Consider the following 21768-nt stretch of genomic DNA (forward strand, 5'->3'; position numbering starts at 1 on the left):
AGCATTACACCTGTTTTTTGCATTGTCCTTCAGGAAACCTGGTTTTCTGCAATGTGGACCCCTGCCCTTCGTGGCAATCAGGGGTATTACAAAAACTGTCCTGCCTGTGACAGACTTTCAGGTAGAGCTTGTATCTTCGTCCTTACCTCTGACTGTAGTGAACCTGTGCCCCTTCAAACACCTTTAGAAGCTGTGGCTGTCGACGGTGAGCACAACACAGAAAATTACCGTCTTTAACATCTACCTCCCTCCAGATGGCGATGCACCGCCCCGTGTATTGGCTGCACTCATTTTGCAACTCACTCCACCCTTTCTCCTTCTGAGTGATTTTAATGCCCAGAACGCTTTGTTATGGGGTGGCACCAAGGTTACTGGCCAAGGCAAAGGTGTTGATCACCTAGTAACTGAACTCGACCTTTGTCTCCCAAATACAAGTGCCCCCACATATTTCATTGTGGCATATGGCATCTGTTCAGCCATTGATCTCTCGGTTTGCAGTCCTGGCATTCTCCCATCTATCCCCTGGAGAGCACATGACGACTTGTGTGGCAGTGATCACTTTTCACTCTTCCTGTCCCTACCCCAGCATCCCTCATCTCGGCGCTTTCCCAGGTGGGCTAACTGGGACACTTTCACATCCGCTACCAACGTTTAGTATCCATTACATTTCACCATCAATGAAGTGATCCACATCGTCACTAATACCATTGTTGCTGTAGCTGAATCAGCAATCCCTTGTTCCTCTGTTTGCCCCCAGCAGAAGTCACTGCCTTGGTGGTCACCTGAAATCGCTGTGGCCATTAGAGACCGTAGGCAGGACGTCCAATGTCATAACTGCCACCCCTCCCTGGAGAACCTTATTGTCTTCAAATGGCTCTGAGCCCAGGTTCACCTCCTCATCAAACAAAGGAAGCAGGAGTGTTGGGAATGCTGTGTCTCCACCATTGGAACATGAACCTCCTCCTCCCAGGTTTGGACCAAGCTCTGCCGATTTTACGACTTGCGGATGCACCTAGAATTTCCACAAATGGAGCTGTATCTGCCAATCCAGACGTAATTGCAGAGCGTCTTGCTCAGCATTATGCTCGCATCTCTGTGTCTGAGAAATACCATCTTAGCTTTCTACTCCTCAAACAGAGGGTGGAATGACAACATCTATCTTCTACTCCACGCCACACTGATCCTTATAATCCACCCTTCAGTGAGTGGGAATTTCTCAGTGCCCTGGCCGATGGTCGTGACACATCCCCTCGCCCAGACCACATCCATTCACAAATGCTGAAACATCTGTCAGCGGATTCCCAACGCCGCCTCCTTGCCATCTTCAACCTCATCTGGAGCTATGGAGAATTCCCATAGTAATGGCGGGAAAGTATCATCATTCCAATGCCAAAGCCTGGACATCCCAGGATGGTTTTCGTCAAGGACACTCCCCCATCAACAACATGGTGGACTTGGAGTCTGCCATTCTATCGGCCTTTTCCCGGCGACAACACTTTATTGCCATCTTTTCGACCTGACGAAGGCCTACAATACCACTTGGCAACACCACATCCTCGCAACTCAGCATGAGAGGGGTCTCCAGGGCCTGCTCCCGATTTTTATACAGAACTTTTTGTCACTTGGCACTTTCAGATTTCGCGTCAGTGCTTCCCACATTGCACCCCAATGGGGTCTCACAGGGATCTGTCCTTAGCGTCCCAATCTTTTTAATTGCCGTCAATGTTCTTGCATTAGCAGTAGGATCGTCAGTATCTCCCCTCCTATATGCTAACAATTTTTGTGTTTCCTTCTGCTCCTCTTCTATTGTTGCGGCTGAATGCCATCTGCAGCGAGCTATACGGAGGCACAGTCATGGGCCCTCTCTCACAGCTTTCAGTTTTCGGCTGCAAAAACTTGGGTCATGCACTTCTGTTGTCATCGTACCATCCATCCTCATTCAGAACTTTACCTCGATGACCAACTATTAGATGTAGTGGAGACATGCCGCTTTTTGGGACTGGTCTTCGATGCCCGCGTAACTTGGCTTCCCCATCTTCGTCAGCTTAAGGACAAGTGCTGGCAGCACCTTAATATTACTCGATGCCTGGGCCGCACTGACTGGGATGCTGCTCGTCCTACACTGCTGAAGCTGTACCAAGCCTTCGTACGGTCTAGTATCCTAACAATAATCAGGAGTAGAAATTAGATCAGTTAATAGTACAGTCAGAATCATTGTGATCAAATGAAGAGCAACTGAATACGTCTTTTAGATACATTGATTTGTTATCATATACAAATTGTAGTATTGGAATTTATAATTTCTAGTTTCACTGGATAAATTCTTGCCACAGTTTCAGAATCTTACAGAAAGAATACATGTTTCATCAAGTAGGATATTTAAAGTTATGAAGGATACTCAGTTGTAATTGGAGAAACTGTGGTTATTATCACGATATAGTAAAGTCACTATGGATTCAGATCTTTTATCTTCTTAAAAAAAGTACACAATACTCAGTGACAGTGTCTGTGAGCCCTGTACCTGCCACACAGATAAGTTTATCCTTTCTGTTAGAACACTTGTTACACAATGAGTCTACCACTTTCTTTTTGAGTAGGAATGCTCATTACTTTTTTGTCAGTTCTAACTAGTATTATCTAAGATTAAGAAAAAGTAATATGGAATTGAAAATCACAGTTGCACTATGTAAAATATTTTTAGGGTGCTGAGGATGACCTGGACACCATACTCACAGCCTATTACCCTCCAGGTGCTCTCTTGGCTCATGAAGAAGTTCCATGCCAGCAGCTTCCCAACACAATGCCTGGTTTTACATTTGAAGTTGTTGTTTCTGATGCTTTGTCACCAAGCAAATTTTGGGTTGTTCTCAACTATGACAGCAACTGTGCTGCCTTTGATTGTCTTGTTGATGCAATGCAGTAAGTATTTATTGTACTAATTTTGATTTATGCCAGAGCACAACATGAAGTTTTTTATAAAGATTATTGTTATAACTGAAGCTTTTAGTTCTGCATTGACTAAGAGTGAATGTCATTATGCGTAAAATTGTACTCTGCCATCAGACATTTGTTGCTTAATCATTTGGCACAAAGATGATTTGTGTAACTTCTAGTTATTACAAATAATTTTTATGTTGACCACAGCTCATTTATGACTTTACATAGGGCAGACTTACATGGAATAAATACGGAATGAGTTCACATCTATATTTGGTCCACCCTCTCACTTTCTTGATCTGTCAGTATGTTCTTATTGGATGCTCCTTACTGGTTTCTTACATGTTAATACAACTGAAGGATAAATTCTTGCACTCTGTTCACTGAAGTCATTGTGTTGATGTAGTCTCTCCACACTCTCTTATGATGGTTAGAAAAACCATCAAAACTGTTATATTTAATGCTTACTCTGACTATTCGCAGCAGTAGAGTAGACAACTGAGTCCACTTTTCATTAGCATAGTCAGCTTAGTGCATGGTATTTCAGGAATTGTTGTGTCATCAAAGAAAAGTGAATGAAATAAAACATAAAAAAAAGGAAATCCTCATGTTGCTCACACACATTTCTTCTGATTGTTGTTGTTGTGGTATTCAATCCAGATACTGGTTTGAGCAGCTCTTCATGCTACTCTGTCCTGTACAAGCCTCTTATTTCCGAGTAACTACTGCAACCTACGTCCTTCTGAATCTACTTAGTGTATTCATCTCTTGGTCTCCTTCTATGAGTTTTACCCTCCACACTTCCCTCCAAATTGTTGATCCCTTGATGCCTCAGAACATGTCCTGCCAACCAATCCCTTCTTCTGGTCAAGTTGTGCCACAAATTCTTCTTTTCCTATTCAGTATCTCCTCTTTAGTTATGTGATCTACCCATCTAATCTTCAGCATTCTTCTGTAGCACCACATTTCGAAAGCTTCTATTCTCTTCTTGTCTACACTGTTTATCGTCCATGTTTCACTTCCATACATGACTACACTCCATACAAATACTTCCAGAAAAGACTTCCTGACATTTAAATCTGTATTCCATATTAACAAATTTCCCTTCTTCAGAAACAGTTTCCTTGCCATTGCCAGCCTACATTTTGTATCCTCCCTATTTCGAAAGTCATCAGTTATTTTTCTTCCCAAATAGCAAAACTCATTTACAACTTTAAGTGTCTGGTTTCTTAAACTAATTCCCTCAGCATTGCCTGATTTAATTCTACTGCATTCCATTATCCTTATTTTGCTTTTGTTGATGTTAATCTTATATCCGCCTTTCAAGACAAAGACACTGTCCATTCCGTTCAGCTGCTCTTCCAGGCTTCCGCTGTCTCTGATAGAATTACAATGTCATCAGAAAACCTCAAAGTTTTATTTGTTCTCCATGGATTTTAATTGCTACTCCAATTTTGTTTTGTTTCTTTTACTGTGTGCTCAATATAGAGATTGAATAACATTGTAGAGAGGCTTCTGATGATCAAATTGCTAATTCATTTGAAAGAGGGTACCCCATTTCAAGACCTTCTCTTCATCCTCTCCTTCTGTATTTAGGGAGTTCATATGACGATGAACAACTCATAAGCCAGAATATTGAATTAGAAGACATCAGCTGTTTGCACAAATCTCCTAGAATTCCAATGTAAGAAATGGCAAGTTTCCAAAACATAATCATAAATGAATTCTTGTTTGACGAGAGACATACTGGTCAAAAACTGTAGTCATTTGTTTGTTGAACAGAGTTCTTCCAGCAAAAACTTGTGCAGAGTCATGCCTGAACTGTTCAATGTCGCCATTGTGCCACAACCAAGCTTGTGTTGTCTTCCAGCATTAGATTAATGCACAGCATTTGATGCAGAGGGCAGCCCCATGTCTATCTGACTGCCTTAGCCGAAGGACAGGTGACAGCTGTTCTGGCAGCACTATGGTGATATGTGACAAATGCAAACTGACAAGTTAATTTAATTAGACTATAATTTTTTATTTTTTATTAAATTTTTACAGATAATATGATCATTTCATTAGTTAAAAGAATTTCCGCAATCCCCTGTTTTTAACAAGTGATTAAAGTTTACATTCATAGCACTGAATAAGAAAGTGCTGTAAGTAAATGATGAGCTTCAAAAAAAAAAGTGCACTCATGAAATAATTGCTCAGTGGGAACAGCTGGGTCTCAGGGGAATGCTCCCATTTAGAGTACTGGGCCTCAAGCATACATTGTGCTTTTGTTATCTATTCATCTGACTCTTGTAAATACAGGAATCATTATAAGTATCAGCAGTTCTGTTCCCAATCAATTCAGAGCTTTCTCATATCTCACCACACATTTAACTTCGTAGGGCTACTATTGTTATAAACTCTTGTTGCAGAACAGCTTCCAGCTCTGCCATTTCATCCTTCCAAAGTTAGAACTTCCCAATGATTGTTATGTTTATAGAAGTAACAAGTCATTAAATAATTAAAAGAAGAATGGCAGGCAGCTACATTTCCTTGTTTAGTCAGAATACTCTGTAAACTAATTAGCTTTTACAATGTTCCATGTGACTTCTGTTTGTTATGCATGTTGTATTACAAATATGATACAAGGAATCTTCATAATACTCTTCAGCAAGTGTAAATGGATGCTTGAGTAAAAAAAAAATGAGGCATACATATTCTCATTTTCGGGAAAATGCATTTATGTGTTATTATTTGTTTACTGTAAATAATGCAAGTAGCACACATCCAAACATTGTTTTATTATATGTCTGAGAATATCCTTATAAGAAAGATTCAGTTATGATGAAAGTTCCCTCTGTTGGTTACTTTTGCAGAAAAAGATTCTGACCCAACTGAAGAGCAGTTAGAATTTGAGGAAAATCAGACTATGTACATGTTATCTATATTCATTTCTAGAATTTTTCAATGACATGCTTTAAATTGGTGCTGTTGTTGTTGTGGTCTTCAGTCCTGAGACTGGTTTGATGCAGCTCTCCATGCTACCCTATCCTGTGCAAGCTTCTTCATCTCCCAGCACCTACTGCAACCTACATCCTTCTGAATCTGCTTGGTGTATTCATCTCTACGATTTTTACCCTCCATACTGCCCTCCAATACTAAATTGGTGATCCCTTGATGCCTCAGAACATGTCCTACCAACCGATCCCTTCTTCTAGTCAAGTTGTGCCACAAACTTCTCTTCTCCCCAATCCTATTCAACACCTCCTCATTAGTTATGTGATCTACCCATCTAATCTTCAGCATTCTTCTGCAGCACCACATTTCAAAAGCTTCTATTCTCTTCTTGCCCAAACTATTTATCGTCCATGTTTCACTTCCATACATGGCTACACTCCATACAAATACTTTCACAAACGACTTCCTGACACTTAAATTTATACTCGATGTCAACAAATTTCTCTTCTTGGGAAACGCTTTCCTTGCCATTGCCAGTCTACATTTTATATCCTCTCTACTTCGACCATCATCAGTTATTTTGCTCCCCAAATAGCAAAACTCCTTTACTACTTTAAGTGTCTCATTTCCTAATCTAATTCCCTCAGCATCACCCGACTTAATTAGACTACATTCATTATCCTCGTTTTGCCTTTGTTGATGTTGATCTTATATCCTCCTTTCAAGACACTGTCCATTCTGTTCAACTGCTCTTCCCAGTCCTTTGCTGTCTCTGACAGAATTACAATGTCATCGATGAACCTCAAAGTTTTTATTTCTTCTCCGTGGATTTTAATACCTACTCCGAATTTTTCTTTTGTTTCCTTTACTGCATGCTCAGTATACAGATTGAATAACATCGGGGAGAGGCTACAACCCTGTCTCACTCCCTTCCCAACCACTGCTTCCCTTTCATGCCCCTCAACTCTTATAACTGCCATTTGGTTTCCATACAAATTGTAAATAGCCTTTCGCTCCCTATTGTTTACCCCTGCCACCTTCAGAATTTGAGAGAGAGTATTCCAGTCAACATTGTCAAAAGCTTTCTCTAAGTCTACAAATGCTAGAAACGTAGGTTTGCCTTTCCTTAATCTAGCTTCTAAGATAAGCCGTAGGGTCAGTATTGCCTCACGTTTTCCAATATTTCTACAGAATCCAAACTTATCTTCCCCAAGGTCGGCTTCTACTAGTTTTTCCATTCGTCTGTAAAGAATTCGTGTTAGTATTTTGCAGACGTGACTTATTAAACTGATAGTTCGGTAATTTTCACATATGTCATCACCTGCTTTCTTTGGGATTGGAGTTATTATATTCTTCTTGAAGTCTGAGGGTATTTCGCCTGTCTCATACATCTTGCTCACCAGATGGTAGAGTTTTGTCAGGACTGGCTCTCCCAAGGCTATCAGTAGTTCTAATGGAATGTTGTCTACTCCCAGGGCCTTGTTTCGTCACAGGTCTTTCATTGCTCTGTCAAACTCTTCACGCAGTATCGTATCTCCCATTTCATCTTCATCTACCTCCTCTTCCATTTCCATAATATTGTCCTCAAGTACATCGCCCTTGTATAGACCCTCTATATACTCCTTCCACCTTTCTGCTTTCCCTTCTTTGCTTAGAACTGGGTTTCCATCTGAGTTCTTGATATTCATACAAGTGGTTCTCTTTTCTCCAAAGGTCTCTTTAATTTTCCTGTAGGCAGTATGTATCTTACCCCTAGTGAGATAAATCTCAACATCCTTACATTTATCCTCTAGCCATCCCTGCTTAGCCATTTTGCACTTCTTGTCGATCTCATTTTTGAGACGTTTGTATTCCTTTTTGCCTGCTTCATTTACTGCATTTTTATATTTTCTCCTTTCATCAATTACATTCAATATTTCTTGTTACCCAAGGATTTCTACTAGCCCTTGTCTTTTTACCTACTTGATCCTCGGCTGCCTTCACTACTTCATCCCTCAAAGCTACCCATTCTTCTTCTACTGTCTTTCTTTCCCCCATTCCTGTCAATTGTTCCCTTACGCTCTCCCTGAAACTCTCTACAACCTCTGGTTCTTTCAGTTTATCCAGGTCCCATCTCCTTAAATTCCCACCTTTTTGCAGTTTCTTCAGTTTCAATCTACAGTTCATAACCAGTAGATTGTGGGTCAGAGTCCACATCTGCCCCTGGAAATGTCTTACAATTTAAAACCTGGTTCCTGAATCTCAGTCTTACCATTATATAATCTATCTGATACCTTTTAGTATCTCCAGGATTCTTCCAGGTATACAACCTTCTTTTATGATTCTTGAACCAAGTGTTAGCTATGATTAAGTTACGCTCTGTGCAAAATTCTACAAGGCGGCTTCCTCTTTCATTCCTTCCCCCCAAACCATGTTCACCTACTACGTTTCCTTCTCTCCCTTTTCCTACTATCGAATTCCAGTCACCCATGACTATTAAATTTTCGTCTCCCTTCACTACCTGAATAATTTCTTTTATCTCATCATACATTTCATCTATTTCTTCATCATCTGCAGAGCTAGTTGGCATATAAACTTGTACTACTGTAGTAGGAATGGGCTTTGTGTCTATCTTGGCCACAATAATGCGTTCACTATGCTGTTTGTAGTAGCTAACCCGCACTCCTATTTTTTTTATTCATTATTAAACCTACTCCTGCATTACCCCTATTTGATTTTGTGTTTATAATCCTGTAGTCACCTGACCAAAAGTCTTGTTCCTCCTGCCACCGAACTTCACTAATTCCCACTATATCTAACTTTAACCTATCCATTTCCCTTTATAAATTTTCTAACCTACCTGCCTGATTAAGGGATCTGACATTCCACGCTCCGAACCGTAGAATGCCAGCTTTCTTTCTACTGATAACGACGTCCTCTTGAGTAGTCCCCGCCCGGAGATCCGAATCGGGGACTATTTTACCTCCGGAATATTTTACCCAAGAGGACGCCATCATCATTAACCATACAGTAAAGCTGCATGCCCTCAGGAAAAATTACGGCTGTAGTCTCCCCTTGCTTTCAACCGTTCACAGTACCAGCACAGCAAGGCCGTTTTTGTTAGTGTTACAAGGCCAGATCAGTCAATCATCCAGACTGTTGCCCCTGCAACTACTGAAAAGGCTGCTGCTCCTCTTCAGGAACCACGCGTTTGTCTGGCCTCTCAACAGATACCCCTCCGTTGTGGCTGCACCTACAGTACGGCTATCTGTATCGCTGAGGCACGCAAGCCTCCCCAGCAACGGCATGGTCCGTGGTTCATTGGGGGGGGGGGGGCTTTAAATTGGTAACATACCAACATTGGTATTTAAATTGGTAACATAACAAAACATTGATTAAACCATAGCATTTCCTTCATTACCAGCACTTGTCCTGCTGGTTTAGTCATCATCATTTTCAGTAGTGTATTTCACATGCTCTTCATTAATTCTAATGTTATATTGAAATACAAGATGTGGGATATGTAAGGAAGATTTTTGAAGGACTTTCTGTGTATCTGTTATTTTTGATTCAGAATGGCCATAGGCTCCAGCGCAATGGTAATCTTGCAAAGTCCACATTTCTCTAATCTTTAATGTCAACCACGGAGTATTTGAATTTCATTACTATTGGACAGATACATTTTACGTTAAGCCTGTGCATTTGCAGCCTCTTTATATTTTTTGTCCATCAGAAGCCCTTTCTATGTGAATGACAAGCTCTTTAATCCACTTAACAAGTGACACAATCATTAATTTGTATTCTCACCATCTAATATATTTTATTGTTCACAGCTTTCGGCACTGGTTCCACCCAGTGATCAGGCACATAAATGTCATTCTTGTAACACGCTTTCTCATTGGGAGCAACATTGATATCATTTGGTATAAAATTTTGAGCCGTTCTCATAAATAGTTGCACGAAATTCCCTGTCTCTTTGTTAAGAAGATAACATCTGTCATCCTGCCTTTTCCTACTAAAATATTATTCTTTTACATTCTCATTAACTGCAGCTCAGGCAAAGGCAAATCACAAAGATGAGCAGCATCAAGATAGTACAACAGCGATTTTTATAAGCTTTGCTAATGGTGTGTTAGATTTGTTGCCACCAATCTAATTGTGGCACTGCATCACGAAATTTTGAATCAGCCTATTTCTTTCCAAATAGAGGAATAAATGATTGACCACCATTTACCAAGTTATGTAGCGGAATGATAATGGCCTGAAACATATACGATCCGAAAGTTATGTGATTATGTCAATGAAAAATTGATTTCACTTCTCAGATATTGGACTTACTATTCAGTAAGATGCAGGTACTTTATGTTAAGGATAGATTACAAACACATTTGCTATGTTACACCACAGGACGGCTTCGCCACAGTACCAGACCACATCTATGAACTGCCGTCCAAATTTCTTTTCACTTCTCAATAAATGAAATTATGTTTAAGATTCAGATTTCACTATGAAATGATAGTCAACATCCAGTTAAATTCATCATTATTACTTTGATATTACCACATCTGTAATTGGAATAAACTTACAATTGATTGTTGTCAGAATGAAAAACAAAAGAAAGGCATATTTGTCACAAAAAGAGTTTAACTACATAATGTCAAAGGTCGCATATCATTTTCCTTTTCGTAGACACATCTTGCTATAACAATATAAATATGATAACCCCAGTTCAAACTCCTTTTTTGTCCTTCATCTACAGAATAATATTGTCGTTTAAAGCACAGTTTTCCAAAAAAGTTTAGCGTCACATTTCATCTCGTGTTTTGACCATTTCTATCAAATAATCCTTGTACATGTCTTGAAGAAATATTGGGACTGAAATTAAGTAGCACCTTATGTTGTTCCCCCCCCCATGAACCATGGACCTTGCCGTTGGTGGGGAGGCTTGCGTACCTCAGCGATACAGATGTCCGTACCGTAGGTGCAACCACAACAGAGGGGTATCTGTTGAGAGGCCAGACAAACATGTGGTTCCTGAAGAGGAGCAGCAGCCTTTTCAGTAGTTGCAGGGGCAACAGTCTGGATGATTGACTGATCTGGCCTTGTAACATTAACCAAAACGGCCTTGCTGTGCTGGTACTGCGACCGGCTGAAAGCAACGGGAAACTACAGCCGTAATTTTTCCCGAGGACATGCAGCTTTACTGTATGATTAAATGATGATGGCGTCCTCTTGGGTAAAATATTCCGGAGGTAAAATAGTCCCCCATTCGGATCTCCGGGCGGGGACTACTCAGGAGGACGTCGTTATCAGGAGAAAGAAAACTGGTGTTCTACGGATCGGAGCGTGGAATGTCAGATCCCTTAGTCGGGCAGGTAGGTTAGAAAATTTAAAAAGGGAAATGGATAGGTTAAAGTTAGATATAGTGGGAATTAGTGAAGTTCGGTGGCAGGAGGAACAAGACTTTTGGTCAGGTGACTACAGGGTTATAAACACAAAATCAAATAGGGGTAATGCAGGAGTAGGTTTAATAATGAATAAAAAAAATAGGAGTGCGGGTTAGCTACTACAAACAGCATAGTGAACGCATTATTGTGGCCAAGATAGACACAAAGCCCATTCCTACTACAGTAGTACAAGTTTATATGCCAACTAGCTCTGCAGATGATGAAGAAATAGATGAAATGTATGACGAGATAAAAGAAATTATTCAGGTAGTGAAGGGAGACGAAAATTTAAAGTCATGGGTGACTGGAATTCGATAGTAGGAAAAGGGAGAGAAGGAAACGTAGTAGGTGAACATGGTTTGGGGGGAAGGAATGAAAGAGGAAGCCGCCTTGTAGAATTTTGCACAGAGCATAACTTAATCATAGCTAACACTTGGTTCAAGAATCATAAAAGAAGGTTGTATACCTGGAAGAATCCTGGAGATACTAAAAGGTATCAGATAGATTATATAATGGTAAGACTGAGATTCAGGAACCAGGTTTTAAATTGTAAGACATTTCCTGGGGCAGATGTGGATTCTGACCACAATCTATTGGTTATGAACTGCAGATTGAAACTGAAGAAACTGCAAAAAGGTGGGAATTTAAGGAGATGGGACCTGGATAAACTGAAAGAATCAGAGGTTGTAGAGAGTTTCAGGGAGAGCATAAGGGAACAATTGACAGGAATGGGGGAAAGAAATACAGTAGAAGGAGAATGGGTAGCTCTGAGGGATGAAGTAGTGAAGGCAGCAGAGGATCAAGTAGGTAAAAAGACGAGGGCTAATAGAAATCCTTGGGTAACAGAAGAAATATTGAATTTAATTGATGAAAGGAGAAAATATAAAAATGCAGTAAATGAAGTAGGCAAAAAGGAATACAAACGTCTCAAAAATGAGATCGACAGGAAGTGCAAAATGGCTAAGCAGGGATGGCTAGAGGACAAATGTAAGGATGTAGAGGCTTGTCTCACTAGGGGTAAGATAGATACTGCCTACAGGAAAATTAAAGAGACCTTTGGAGAGAAGAGAACCACTTTTATGAATATCAAGGGCTCAGATGGAAACCCAGTTCTAAGCAAAGAAGGGAAGGCAGAAAGGTGGAAGGAGTATATAGAGGGTTTATACGAGGGCGATGTACTTGAGGACAATATTATGGAAATGGAAGAGGATGTAGATGAAGACGAAATGGGAGATAAGATACTGCATGAAGAGTTTGACAGAGCACTGAAAGACCTGAGTCGAAACAAGGCCCCGGGAGTAGACAACATTCCATTAGAACTACTGATGGCCTCGGGAGAGCCAGTCATGACAAAACTCTACCATCTGGTGAGCACGATGTATGAGACAGGCGAAATACCCTCAGACTTCAAGAAGAATATAATAATTCCAATCCCAAAGAAAGCAGGTGTTGACAGATGTATAAATTACCGAACTATCAGTTTAATAAGTCACAGCTGCAAAATACTAACGCGAATTCTTTACAGACAAATGGAAAAACTGGTAGAAGCAGACATCGGGGAAGATCAGTTTGGATTCCGTAGAAATGTTGGAACACGTGAGGCAATACTAACCTTACGACTTATCTTAGAAGAAAGATTAAGAAAAGGCAAACCTACGTTTCTAGCATTTGTAGACTTAGAGAAAGCTTTTGACAATGTTGACTGGAATACTCTCTTTCAAATTCTGAAGGTGGCAGGGGTAAAATACAGGGAGCGAAAGGCTATTTACAATTTGTACAGAAACCAGATGGCTGTTATAAGAGTCGAGGGGCATGAAAGGGAAGCAGTGGTTGGGAAAGGAGTGAGACAGGGTTGTAGCCTCTCCCCGATGTTATTCAATCTGTATATTGAGCAAGCAGTAAAGGAAACAAAAGAAAAATTTGGAGTAGGTATTAAAATTCATGGAGAAGAAGTAAAAACTTTGAGGTTCGCCGTTGACATTGTAATTCTGTCAGAAACAGCAAAGGACTTGGAAGAGCAGTTGAACGGAATGGACAGTGTCTTGAAAGGAGGATATAAGATGAACATCAACAAAAGCAAAACGAGGATAATGGAATGTAGTCAAATTAAGTCGGGTGATGCTGAGGGAATTAGATTAGGAAATGAGACACTTAAAGTAGTAAAGGAGTTTTGCTATTTAGGGAGTAAAATAACTGATGATGGTCGAAGTAGAGAGGATATAAAATGCAGACTGGCAATGGCAAGGAAAGCGTTTCTGAAGAAGAGAAATTTGTTAACATCGAGTATAGATTTAAGTGTCAGGAAGTCGTTTGTGAAAGTATTTGTATGGATTGTAGCCACGTATGTAAGTGAAACATGGACGATAACTAGTTTGGACAAGAAGAGAACAGAAGCTTTCAAAATGTGGTGCTACGGAAGAATGCTGAAGATAAGGTGGGTAGATCACGTAACTAATGAGGAGGTATTGAATAGAATTGGGGAAAAGAGAAGTTTGTGGCACAACTTGACTAGAAGAAGGGATCGGTTGGTAGGACATGTTTTGAGGCATCAAGGGATCACAAATTTAGCATTGGAGGGCACCGTGGAGGGTAAAAATCGTAGAGGGAGACCAAGAGGTGAATACACTAAGCAGATTCAGAAGGATGTAGGTTGCAGTAGTTACTGGGAGATGAAGAAGCTTGCACAGGATAGAGCAGCATGGAGAGCTGCATCAAACCAGTCTCAGGACTGAAGACCACAACAACAACATTATGTTGTTCAAAGATAGCATAGTATATCGTCCCTTTAAAAATTGCTCATCCTCTTGCGTTTGTCAGTCATACATTTAGGAATGTGAATTACTGTTTCACCAGGCCAGCAACTACATTGGACCTTGTTACTTCTCGCATGTTCAAGATTCATGCAAAATACATCCCAGATATTAAAAAATATTATTATTATAGAATTACCCATGTACATATATGTACATATTCTATGTTTTGATTATTTATTATGTTTTAGAATGGTTTTTGTTTATCTTTTCCCTTTTTTATAAGCCATGAGCAATGCCACTTATTCACTTTTTCTGTACATTAGCTGTGATATATGTTATAAAATTTTGGACGCTAATAATATTCTAACCACAAAAACACACAGACCGCGATGGCCACAACACATTAATAATCTAGAAATAACTTTTTTCTTTTTTTTTTTAAAAAAAAAAGAGGTACTTGTTATGGAGTGGCATGTTGCTAGTCCAATAGTCCTAGTCAATTTCAGTATATAACTGAGGGTGAGGCTGACCGGGCCCAATTCTATAAGCTATCAGCTTGCTGGTAGAGTGCATAGCGTAAAGGCAACACACGCGTCTATGAGTGACAGCGTCTGATGCTTCTAGCAACTGTCAACTTCTGTGTCACACCTCACAACACTGTATCCAGATTTCGTGTGTGGAATCTATGTGGATCACTAGAAATATAAGCTTTTTATTCAGGCTAAAGGGTGGTAAAGCTTTTGTTTCACACAATTCTGTTGCCAACCATTCGGAACCCACTCCTAATTTTATATCTGCTAGTGTTAATTAGGTTTTATAGTTTAAAAAATTCATATATTAAGTTAAAATTCCACCTAATCTATTATTACTAAATTATTTTTGTAATGTGATTAAAAAAAGGTCTCAAACACCTTTTTTCTTATATAACCAAAATTCAGTTCTTCTTATCTTCATTGTTATCCGCAAACTTATGTATAAAGAACCCACAAACAGCATGATTCAGTAATGCCCGCATGGGGAAAGCATTTCCTCCCAGGTAACTTCATCTATGGGCAGACGAGGAACAGGCTCTAACCATTCATTTTCTTTTTGATCTTATATATCAAATCAGAAGTCAAATAAAGAGGAAGCTTATTCATGATTATTTCAAGTACTCCAAGACATTCAACCTACTGTGCTTGCTTAAGTGAATCTGTGAAATTTATGGAAAACCCTCAATTGGGTTGGCTTACGGGTAAAAATAAATGGAAATGCCGTGTGGCTAGGGCCTGCCGTCGGGTAGACCGTTCGCCTGGTGCAAGTCTTTCGAGCTGACGCCACTTCAGCTACTTGTGTGTCGATGGGGATGAAATGATGATGAAAGACACACAACACCCAGTCATCACGAGTCAGAGAAAATCCCTGGCCCCGCCGGGAATCGAACCTGGGACCTCATGCGCGGGAAGCGAGAACGCTACCGCAAGACCACGAGCTGCGGACAGTGTGAAATTTATATAGTAAGATCCACTTAATCTGTTGTTCATTTAAGAACTGCTTCCATTTATTGATTATGAAATTAGAAGTATTGTCTAACAACCTGTCCATAGGCTTTTTCACAGTTGATATGTAATCATATAGCTTTCTTTTAATGATTGGAGCTGCAGCTGAGGACTTTACAACATACAACTTGACGTATTATGAAAAGTGTCGTATAAACCTACCAGCTCCTTACACCTTCTATAGCCAAAGGTAATGGTCCATATAGATCAGTAGAGACAATATGTAATGATTTCATAGGTATTATTGGCTGTAATTCCATTCTACAACATGTATTCGTAGGTTTAGCCTTCTGGCAAATTAGACAGTTTTGTAACATTTGTCGAATATGCCTCAGAACGGTAGTAAAATAATAGTATAAAGCAACTTTCCTTGCACATTTTGAAATACCAAAACCTCCTCACACGTGATGTGTGTACCAGATTAGTGCATCTTGACTATTAGCTCGTGTATATATGCACCATGTATCAGAAAGTATGTTCCATCTATAGAACAACGTATTATCCTTCAGCTTATAATGTGGCAATTCCCTTTGGTCCTGATTCTCAGTAAAAAGTAGCTTCACTTTCGATCCTGTAATAACTCCATGTTTCTACACATGTCCATGGAGTACTGTTTACAATTACTATGCTTCATTAATAATATTCTATAGTCTGAAGTTCTGCTACACTATTCCTTCGAATACTGGTAAACCTTATGTACCCTTCATGCATACAGTTTCAAAATCATATTCTTGTAAAAATATTGTCCATTGAGCCAGTAGAGTATGGAACAACTTACAGGTCAAAATAAAACGTAATGAACTTTCGTATTTTCGACATGTAAATAATAACTGAACTTTTTGAAAGCGCACACCATAACTAATGTTTCTAGTTTTGTGGTTGAATATGCACACTCACATTCTGACAGGTTTCCAGTAGCAAAACATATTATCCTTATTTCATGTTCATTTTATTTTTCATGAATTTGAAAAAGACATGTCCCCAGGCCAGAATGTCGGGAAGGTGTAAAATTTCAGTGTGCGAACTTGTACATGTGTGTATTTAATTGGCTCGAAATCTTCCTGACATTCTTGTGTCCACTTCCATTGTGTGTTCTTCTTTAACAGATTTACCAGTACTAAGCTATTCAGTAGCTGATTGGGCAGAAAACATTGAAAAAATGATTGTAACCCTAGGAAAACCTTTAGTTGTTTTCTTGGTCTGGAAAAGCTCCATTTTTTTGCATTTCTGTGTCTCTCTCTTGCTGCCTGTGCCTTCCACAAATGCAGTTCAGAGCATTTCAGTCTGGTTATAAATTTTAAAATTATTGACAGGCATCCTATTTTAGAATATGGAAAGGCAAATTAAAATCTATATTGAAACATTGTCTGTAGGCCCATTCGTTAGTAACCTGCAATTCTCTTTCCCTACATACTTGCAAATACAGATCATTTCTGAAATAAATTAACGGTACATATTGGCCTTACATAATCATTACAAATCCTAAATAATTTAGGAGTGAAGATCACTCACCAAATAGCAAAAGTATTTTGTGTAGAGGCACACACAAAAGAGAGAGAAAACTTGTTATATTTCAGAATAAATTTTTTGATGAGCTAGAGTACAAAAAGAAAAACAACCCCCCCCTCCCCCCTGCCCCCCCATACACACACCTATGCCCCTACATTGTGCCGACTGGACACGCAGTACTGGGATTGCATTTCAGCATGTTGACTGGGATGGGTAGTGGGGGAGAGGGGCGGGAGGCAAGAAGAGGTGTTTTGGATGGGTAGCTAGTGACTTGGAGGGTAGCAGTAGCTTTGCTGGCTAGTAATGTGGCAGGGTGGGGTGGCAGATGCATGGGCTAGGCATCTGATACACGGGTATAGGAGCTGTTAGGGTGCAGCGTGCGATGAAGTTGACGTGGAGGTATGGTTTTGGAGGGCTTTACGGGATGAAGGAAGGGGAACTGTTGGGTGAAGGATGTGGGGACAGTGGGTTAATAGAGATTATGGCCAGGATGGATGGAGCAAAGGATGTGTTGCAGAGATAACTCCCATCTCTGTAGTTTAGAAAAACTGATGCTGGAGGGAAAGATCCAGATGGCCTGGGTTGTGAAGCAGCCATTGAAATTGAGTATGTTATACTCACTTGCATGTTGTGCTGCTGTGTGGTCAACATTATTCTTGGCTACAGTTTGACATTGGCCATTCAGTCTGGTGGATAGCTGATTGGTGGCCATGACCATATGAAATGTGGTGCAGGAATTGCAGCAGATCTGTTATATAGGAAGTGATCAAAAAGTAATGGGAAATTTTTAGTTTTGCAGGCTTTATACATTCGATTTTCAAATTTTTTTATCTTGTTGGTACACATATTCCTCCTGATATATGTTTACATTTTCAGGTTTTATGAATATTTAGTTTGTTGTTGCCTGTTGAAAGGTTATACATATTTTCGAGTGGTGGATGAATTTTTACTTCCAAAAAAGATGGATCAAAGAATTTGCATTAAATTTTACTTGAAATATGGAATAAAGTGCAGCATCACATTTGAAATGTTGACTGTGGCTTTTGGAGAATCTACTATGAGTAAGACAGGAGTTTAGGAGTTGTACAAACATTTCAGAGAGGGTTGTGCTGCTGTGTGGTCAACATTATTCTTGGCTACAGTTTGACATTGGCCATTCAGTCTGGTGGATAGCTGATTGGTGGCCATGACCATATGAAATGTGGTGCAGGAATTGCAGCAGATCTGTTATATAGGAAGTGATCAAAAAGTAATGGGAAATTTTTAGTTTTGCAGGCTTTATACATTCGATTTTCAAATTTTTTTATCTTGTTGGTACACATATTCCTCCTGATATATGTTTACATTTTCAGGTTTTATGAATATTTAGTTTGTTGTTGCCTGTTGAAAGGTTATACATATTTTCGAGTGGTGGATGAATTTTTACTTCCAAAAAAGATGGATCAAAGAATTTGCATTAAATTTTACTTGAAATATGGAATAAAGTGCAGCATCACATTTGAAATGTTGACTGTGGCTTTTGGAGAATCTACTATGAGTAAGACAGGAGTTTAGGAGTTGTACAAACATTTCAGAGAGGGTTGAGAAGGTGTTGAAGACAATGACCACCCTGGACACACTAGCACATCATTTGCTGACATTACTGTGAAACAAGTAAAAAGAGACATTGCTAATGATGTCTGCATATCATTTGGCTATTGCCAAGCAATTTTTTCGGGTGTTTGGACATGAAACGTGTAGCAACATAGTTTGTTCCAAAATTGTTGAATTTTGAGCAAAAATGATATCATGTAGACATCACTCAGAAATTTCTGAATGAAATCAACAACAATGCAGAACTTCTAAAGGAGGTTATAACAGGTGACAAAACATGGGCATACAGGTATGACTTTGAAACAAAGACTCAACTGTTCCAATAGAAACTGCCTTAATAGCTAAGAAAAAAATAAATAAGTAAATAAACAATAATAAATAATAATAATTTAAAAAGTCAGCAAGTTGAGGGGATCATGTGTGAAGGTTCTTCTCACCGTTTTCTTCAATTACGATGATATAGTACATCGTGAGTTCCTACCTTATGGTCATACAGTCAGTAAGAAATCCTAGCTGGAAGTTATGCGACATTTGCATGAAGCAAACCAAAGAAGGTGACCAGAGTAGTGGCAGAACCACTGCTTGAAACTGCATCACAATAATGCTCCTGCTCACACCCCAGTGCTTGTTCATGATAAAAAACAAAAACCATTATGTTGCCTCAGCCACCGTATATGCTGGATGTGGCATCGTGTGACTTCTTTCTATTTCCAAGGCTGATGAAAAAAATGAAAGGAAGTCATTTTACCACCACTTATGAGATGAAAACAGAATTACTGAATGAGATGAATGAAAAGAGGGTTCCAGAAGTGCTTCCAACATTGGAAAAGGTGCTGGCATAAACTTATTATATCTCAGGTAGGTTACTTTGAAAGGAACAAAGTTGATGTTGATGAACAAATAAAGATTCTTTAAGAAAAATGTAAATTCCTGTTACTTTTTACTTTTTGATTACTCCCCATATGAATGTCTGTTTTCACGGTGGACTTGCCTCTGATGGGATAGGATAGGCCTGCAGCAGGAATGGAATAGAATGTGCTGGGTGGGTGAATCGGGTAGTTTGTGCAGCTGTGTCTTCTACTGGGATATGACCCCTGTGCCAAGTGGTTGGGAGTGGGAATGCCATAGAGTGGATGACGATGTTGTGTAGGTTGAGTGGGTGACGGGGAAGCGCTTTAGGAGGTGTGGGAGGCGTCTCACGATGGATGTACCTAATTTTTGATACCTTCAGCATTTTGGGCACAGGAATTCTCATCACTGCCATCACACCATACATGTGAAAACTTACCTACACACACACACACACACACACACACACACACACACACACACACACACACAGAGAGAGAGAGAGTAACTTATCCAACTACCACTACAACAATAAAAATCATACCATATTATTTTATGTGTTGCTTCTTTAGAATAAAGAGGACAAAGCATATAAAAAATTTGTCGAAACTGGTTGTCGGAATTACTAGCATAAAGTAATAATATTTACATCTACCTCATTTATACTTCGCAAGCCACCCAATGGTGTGTGGCTTGTTCATCATTGCATCAACAGTGGGGTTCAAATCTCTTCACTGCAGCTTCTGTCTTTCTGGCTTTAAGTGTTTGTGGGACTTTGCTGTGACATTCTGATGAAATTGAGGAACACATGATTGTAATTTTGACTGAAGTTTAGTAAACTTAAATAAAATGCTTTTCACAAACATTCACACACTGCCTAAACTGTCATGAATTGCCTCTGTAAATGAATTCCTGTGAACTAGTTTGGCAGACGCAGCCACCGATCTATAAGAGTATTTCTAAAAGTTAAAACCAATCCACTTGTTAATGATATTACAATTTGAATAAAGTTACAGATACTGGAATTTATAACACTTGAGGTGCACTATGGCGTATGTAATAAAGTATAAAAACAGATTTGTTACTCAGAAAAACTGAATGTGTAAGGGCCACTATAAAAGATCAAACAGTTTGTCAATCTTAACTAGTTGGTCAAATTATTTGGCAGTGTATGACTTTTCTTTCATATGTTTGTCAAGCATAGTGCATGTTTGAGAGAAATTTTGATTGATGGCCAATTTGATAAGATGTTGTATGGTGTTGTGTTCATGTTTTACAACATGTTTAGTGAGGAAGTTTTCATTACACTATATCTTAGTGTATCACAAATTTCCACAGTTGTGGGAATATGATCAAAAGAGTACATGAATAAAAACAAAAGAACACTGACAATGATGAAAATGGTAGAGGTGTTGCCTCTTGAACAGCCATATATTACACAGGAAGATGTTAAGAAGAAAATTAGCTTCCCAGGTATAACAAACAGCGGGTGTGTGATAAAATAAAAAAGAAATAAAAGTTGATTTTTCCAGAACTATTGTTCAATTTGGTTGCTTTGTTGGCTCCAAATACCATATCCTTACTTTTTTTTCTGAAACACATTTAAACAGTAAAGGTGATACACTATCCCCATCTTTACTTCCAATGGCTAACATACTTTTCATATAGATTTCACTTCAGATGTAGTGCTTGTTAGAGTTTCATGAATTATCTAGACTAACTTTGCTTTAACACCAAATTCTCTAACAATTATATATATATAGTTTCTCTATCTACAGAGTGAAATACTTTCTTGGAATCAATAAATAATACTATTACAAGTTACCCTGGTTAACATTGTGTGGTGAATGATTAATTTTATGTTAAAGATCCATTCTTCCCTTTTATTGTCTTCACAATTATTGTAAACATGAAACATCAAATCACAATCTGCCAAGTTCAGCACTAGATAAATAAGGCTCATTAGCTGCAGAACAAACAAATTTCATTTTTTAGAAGTACACTAGTCTATTATCACACTCCAGAACATGATTCTTTTTCCCCCTTGTCTTGGTTACAGCAATCAAAACATAGGTCAAAAATGTAGAGATTGTATAGTCTCCATTTTTTACTCTGTATTTTATATTTTTTGTATGAACTTAACATCAGGATATAAATATTTTGCATATCTTCTGTAGTAATTTGTTGTTATTCTGATTGTTTGGATATTGCTTTCATTGTCACAGC

At 39.1% G+C, this 21768-nt stretch overlaps 1 protein-coding gene across 2 annotated transcripts in view; it reads left to right on the forward strand.

Moving 5' to 3' along the window:
- The window catches only part of LOC126259270 (uncharacterized), a 119629-nt gene that overhangs the window by 67710 nt on the left and 30151 nt on the right, over positions 1-21768 (forward strand). For both annotated transcript variants that reach the window (XM_049955905.1, XM_049955906.1), the window contains one exon: positions 2702-2919. In XM_049955905.1, coding sequence (XP_049811862.1) covers positions 2702-2919 — 218 coding nt within the window. The remainder of the gene's footprint in view (positions 1-2701; positions 2920-21768) is intronic.

Source organism: Schistocerca nitens, chromosome 5 (genome assembly GCF_023898315.1).
Source record: "Schistocerca nitens isolate TAMUIC-IGC-003100 chromosome 5, iqSchNite1.1, whole genome shotgun sequence".
In the NCBI taxonomy this organism is placed as follows: domain Eukaryota; kingdom Metazoa; phylum Arthropoda; class Insecta; order Orthoptera; family Acrididae; genus Schistocerca; species Schistocerca nitens.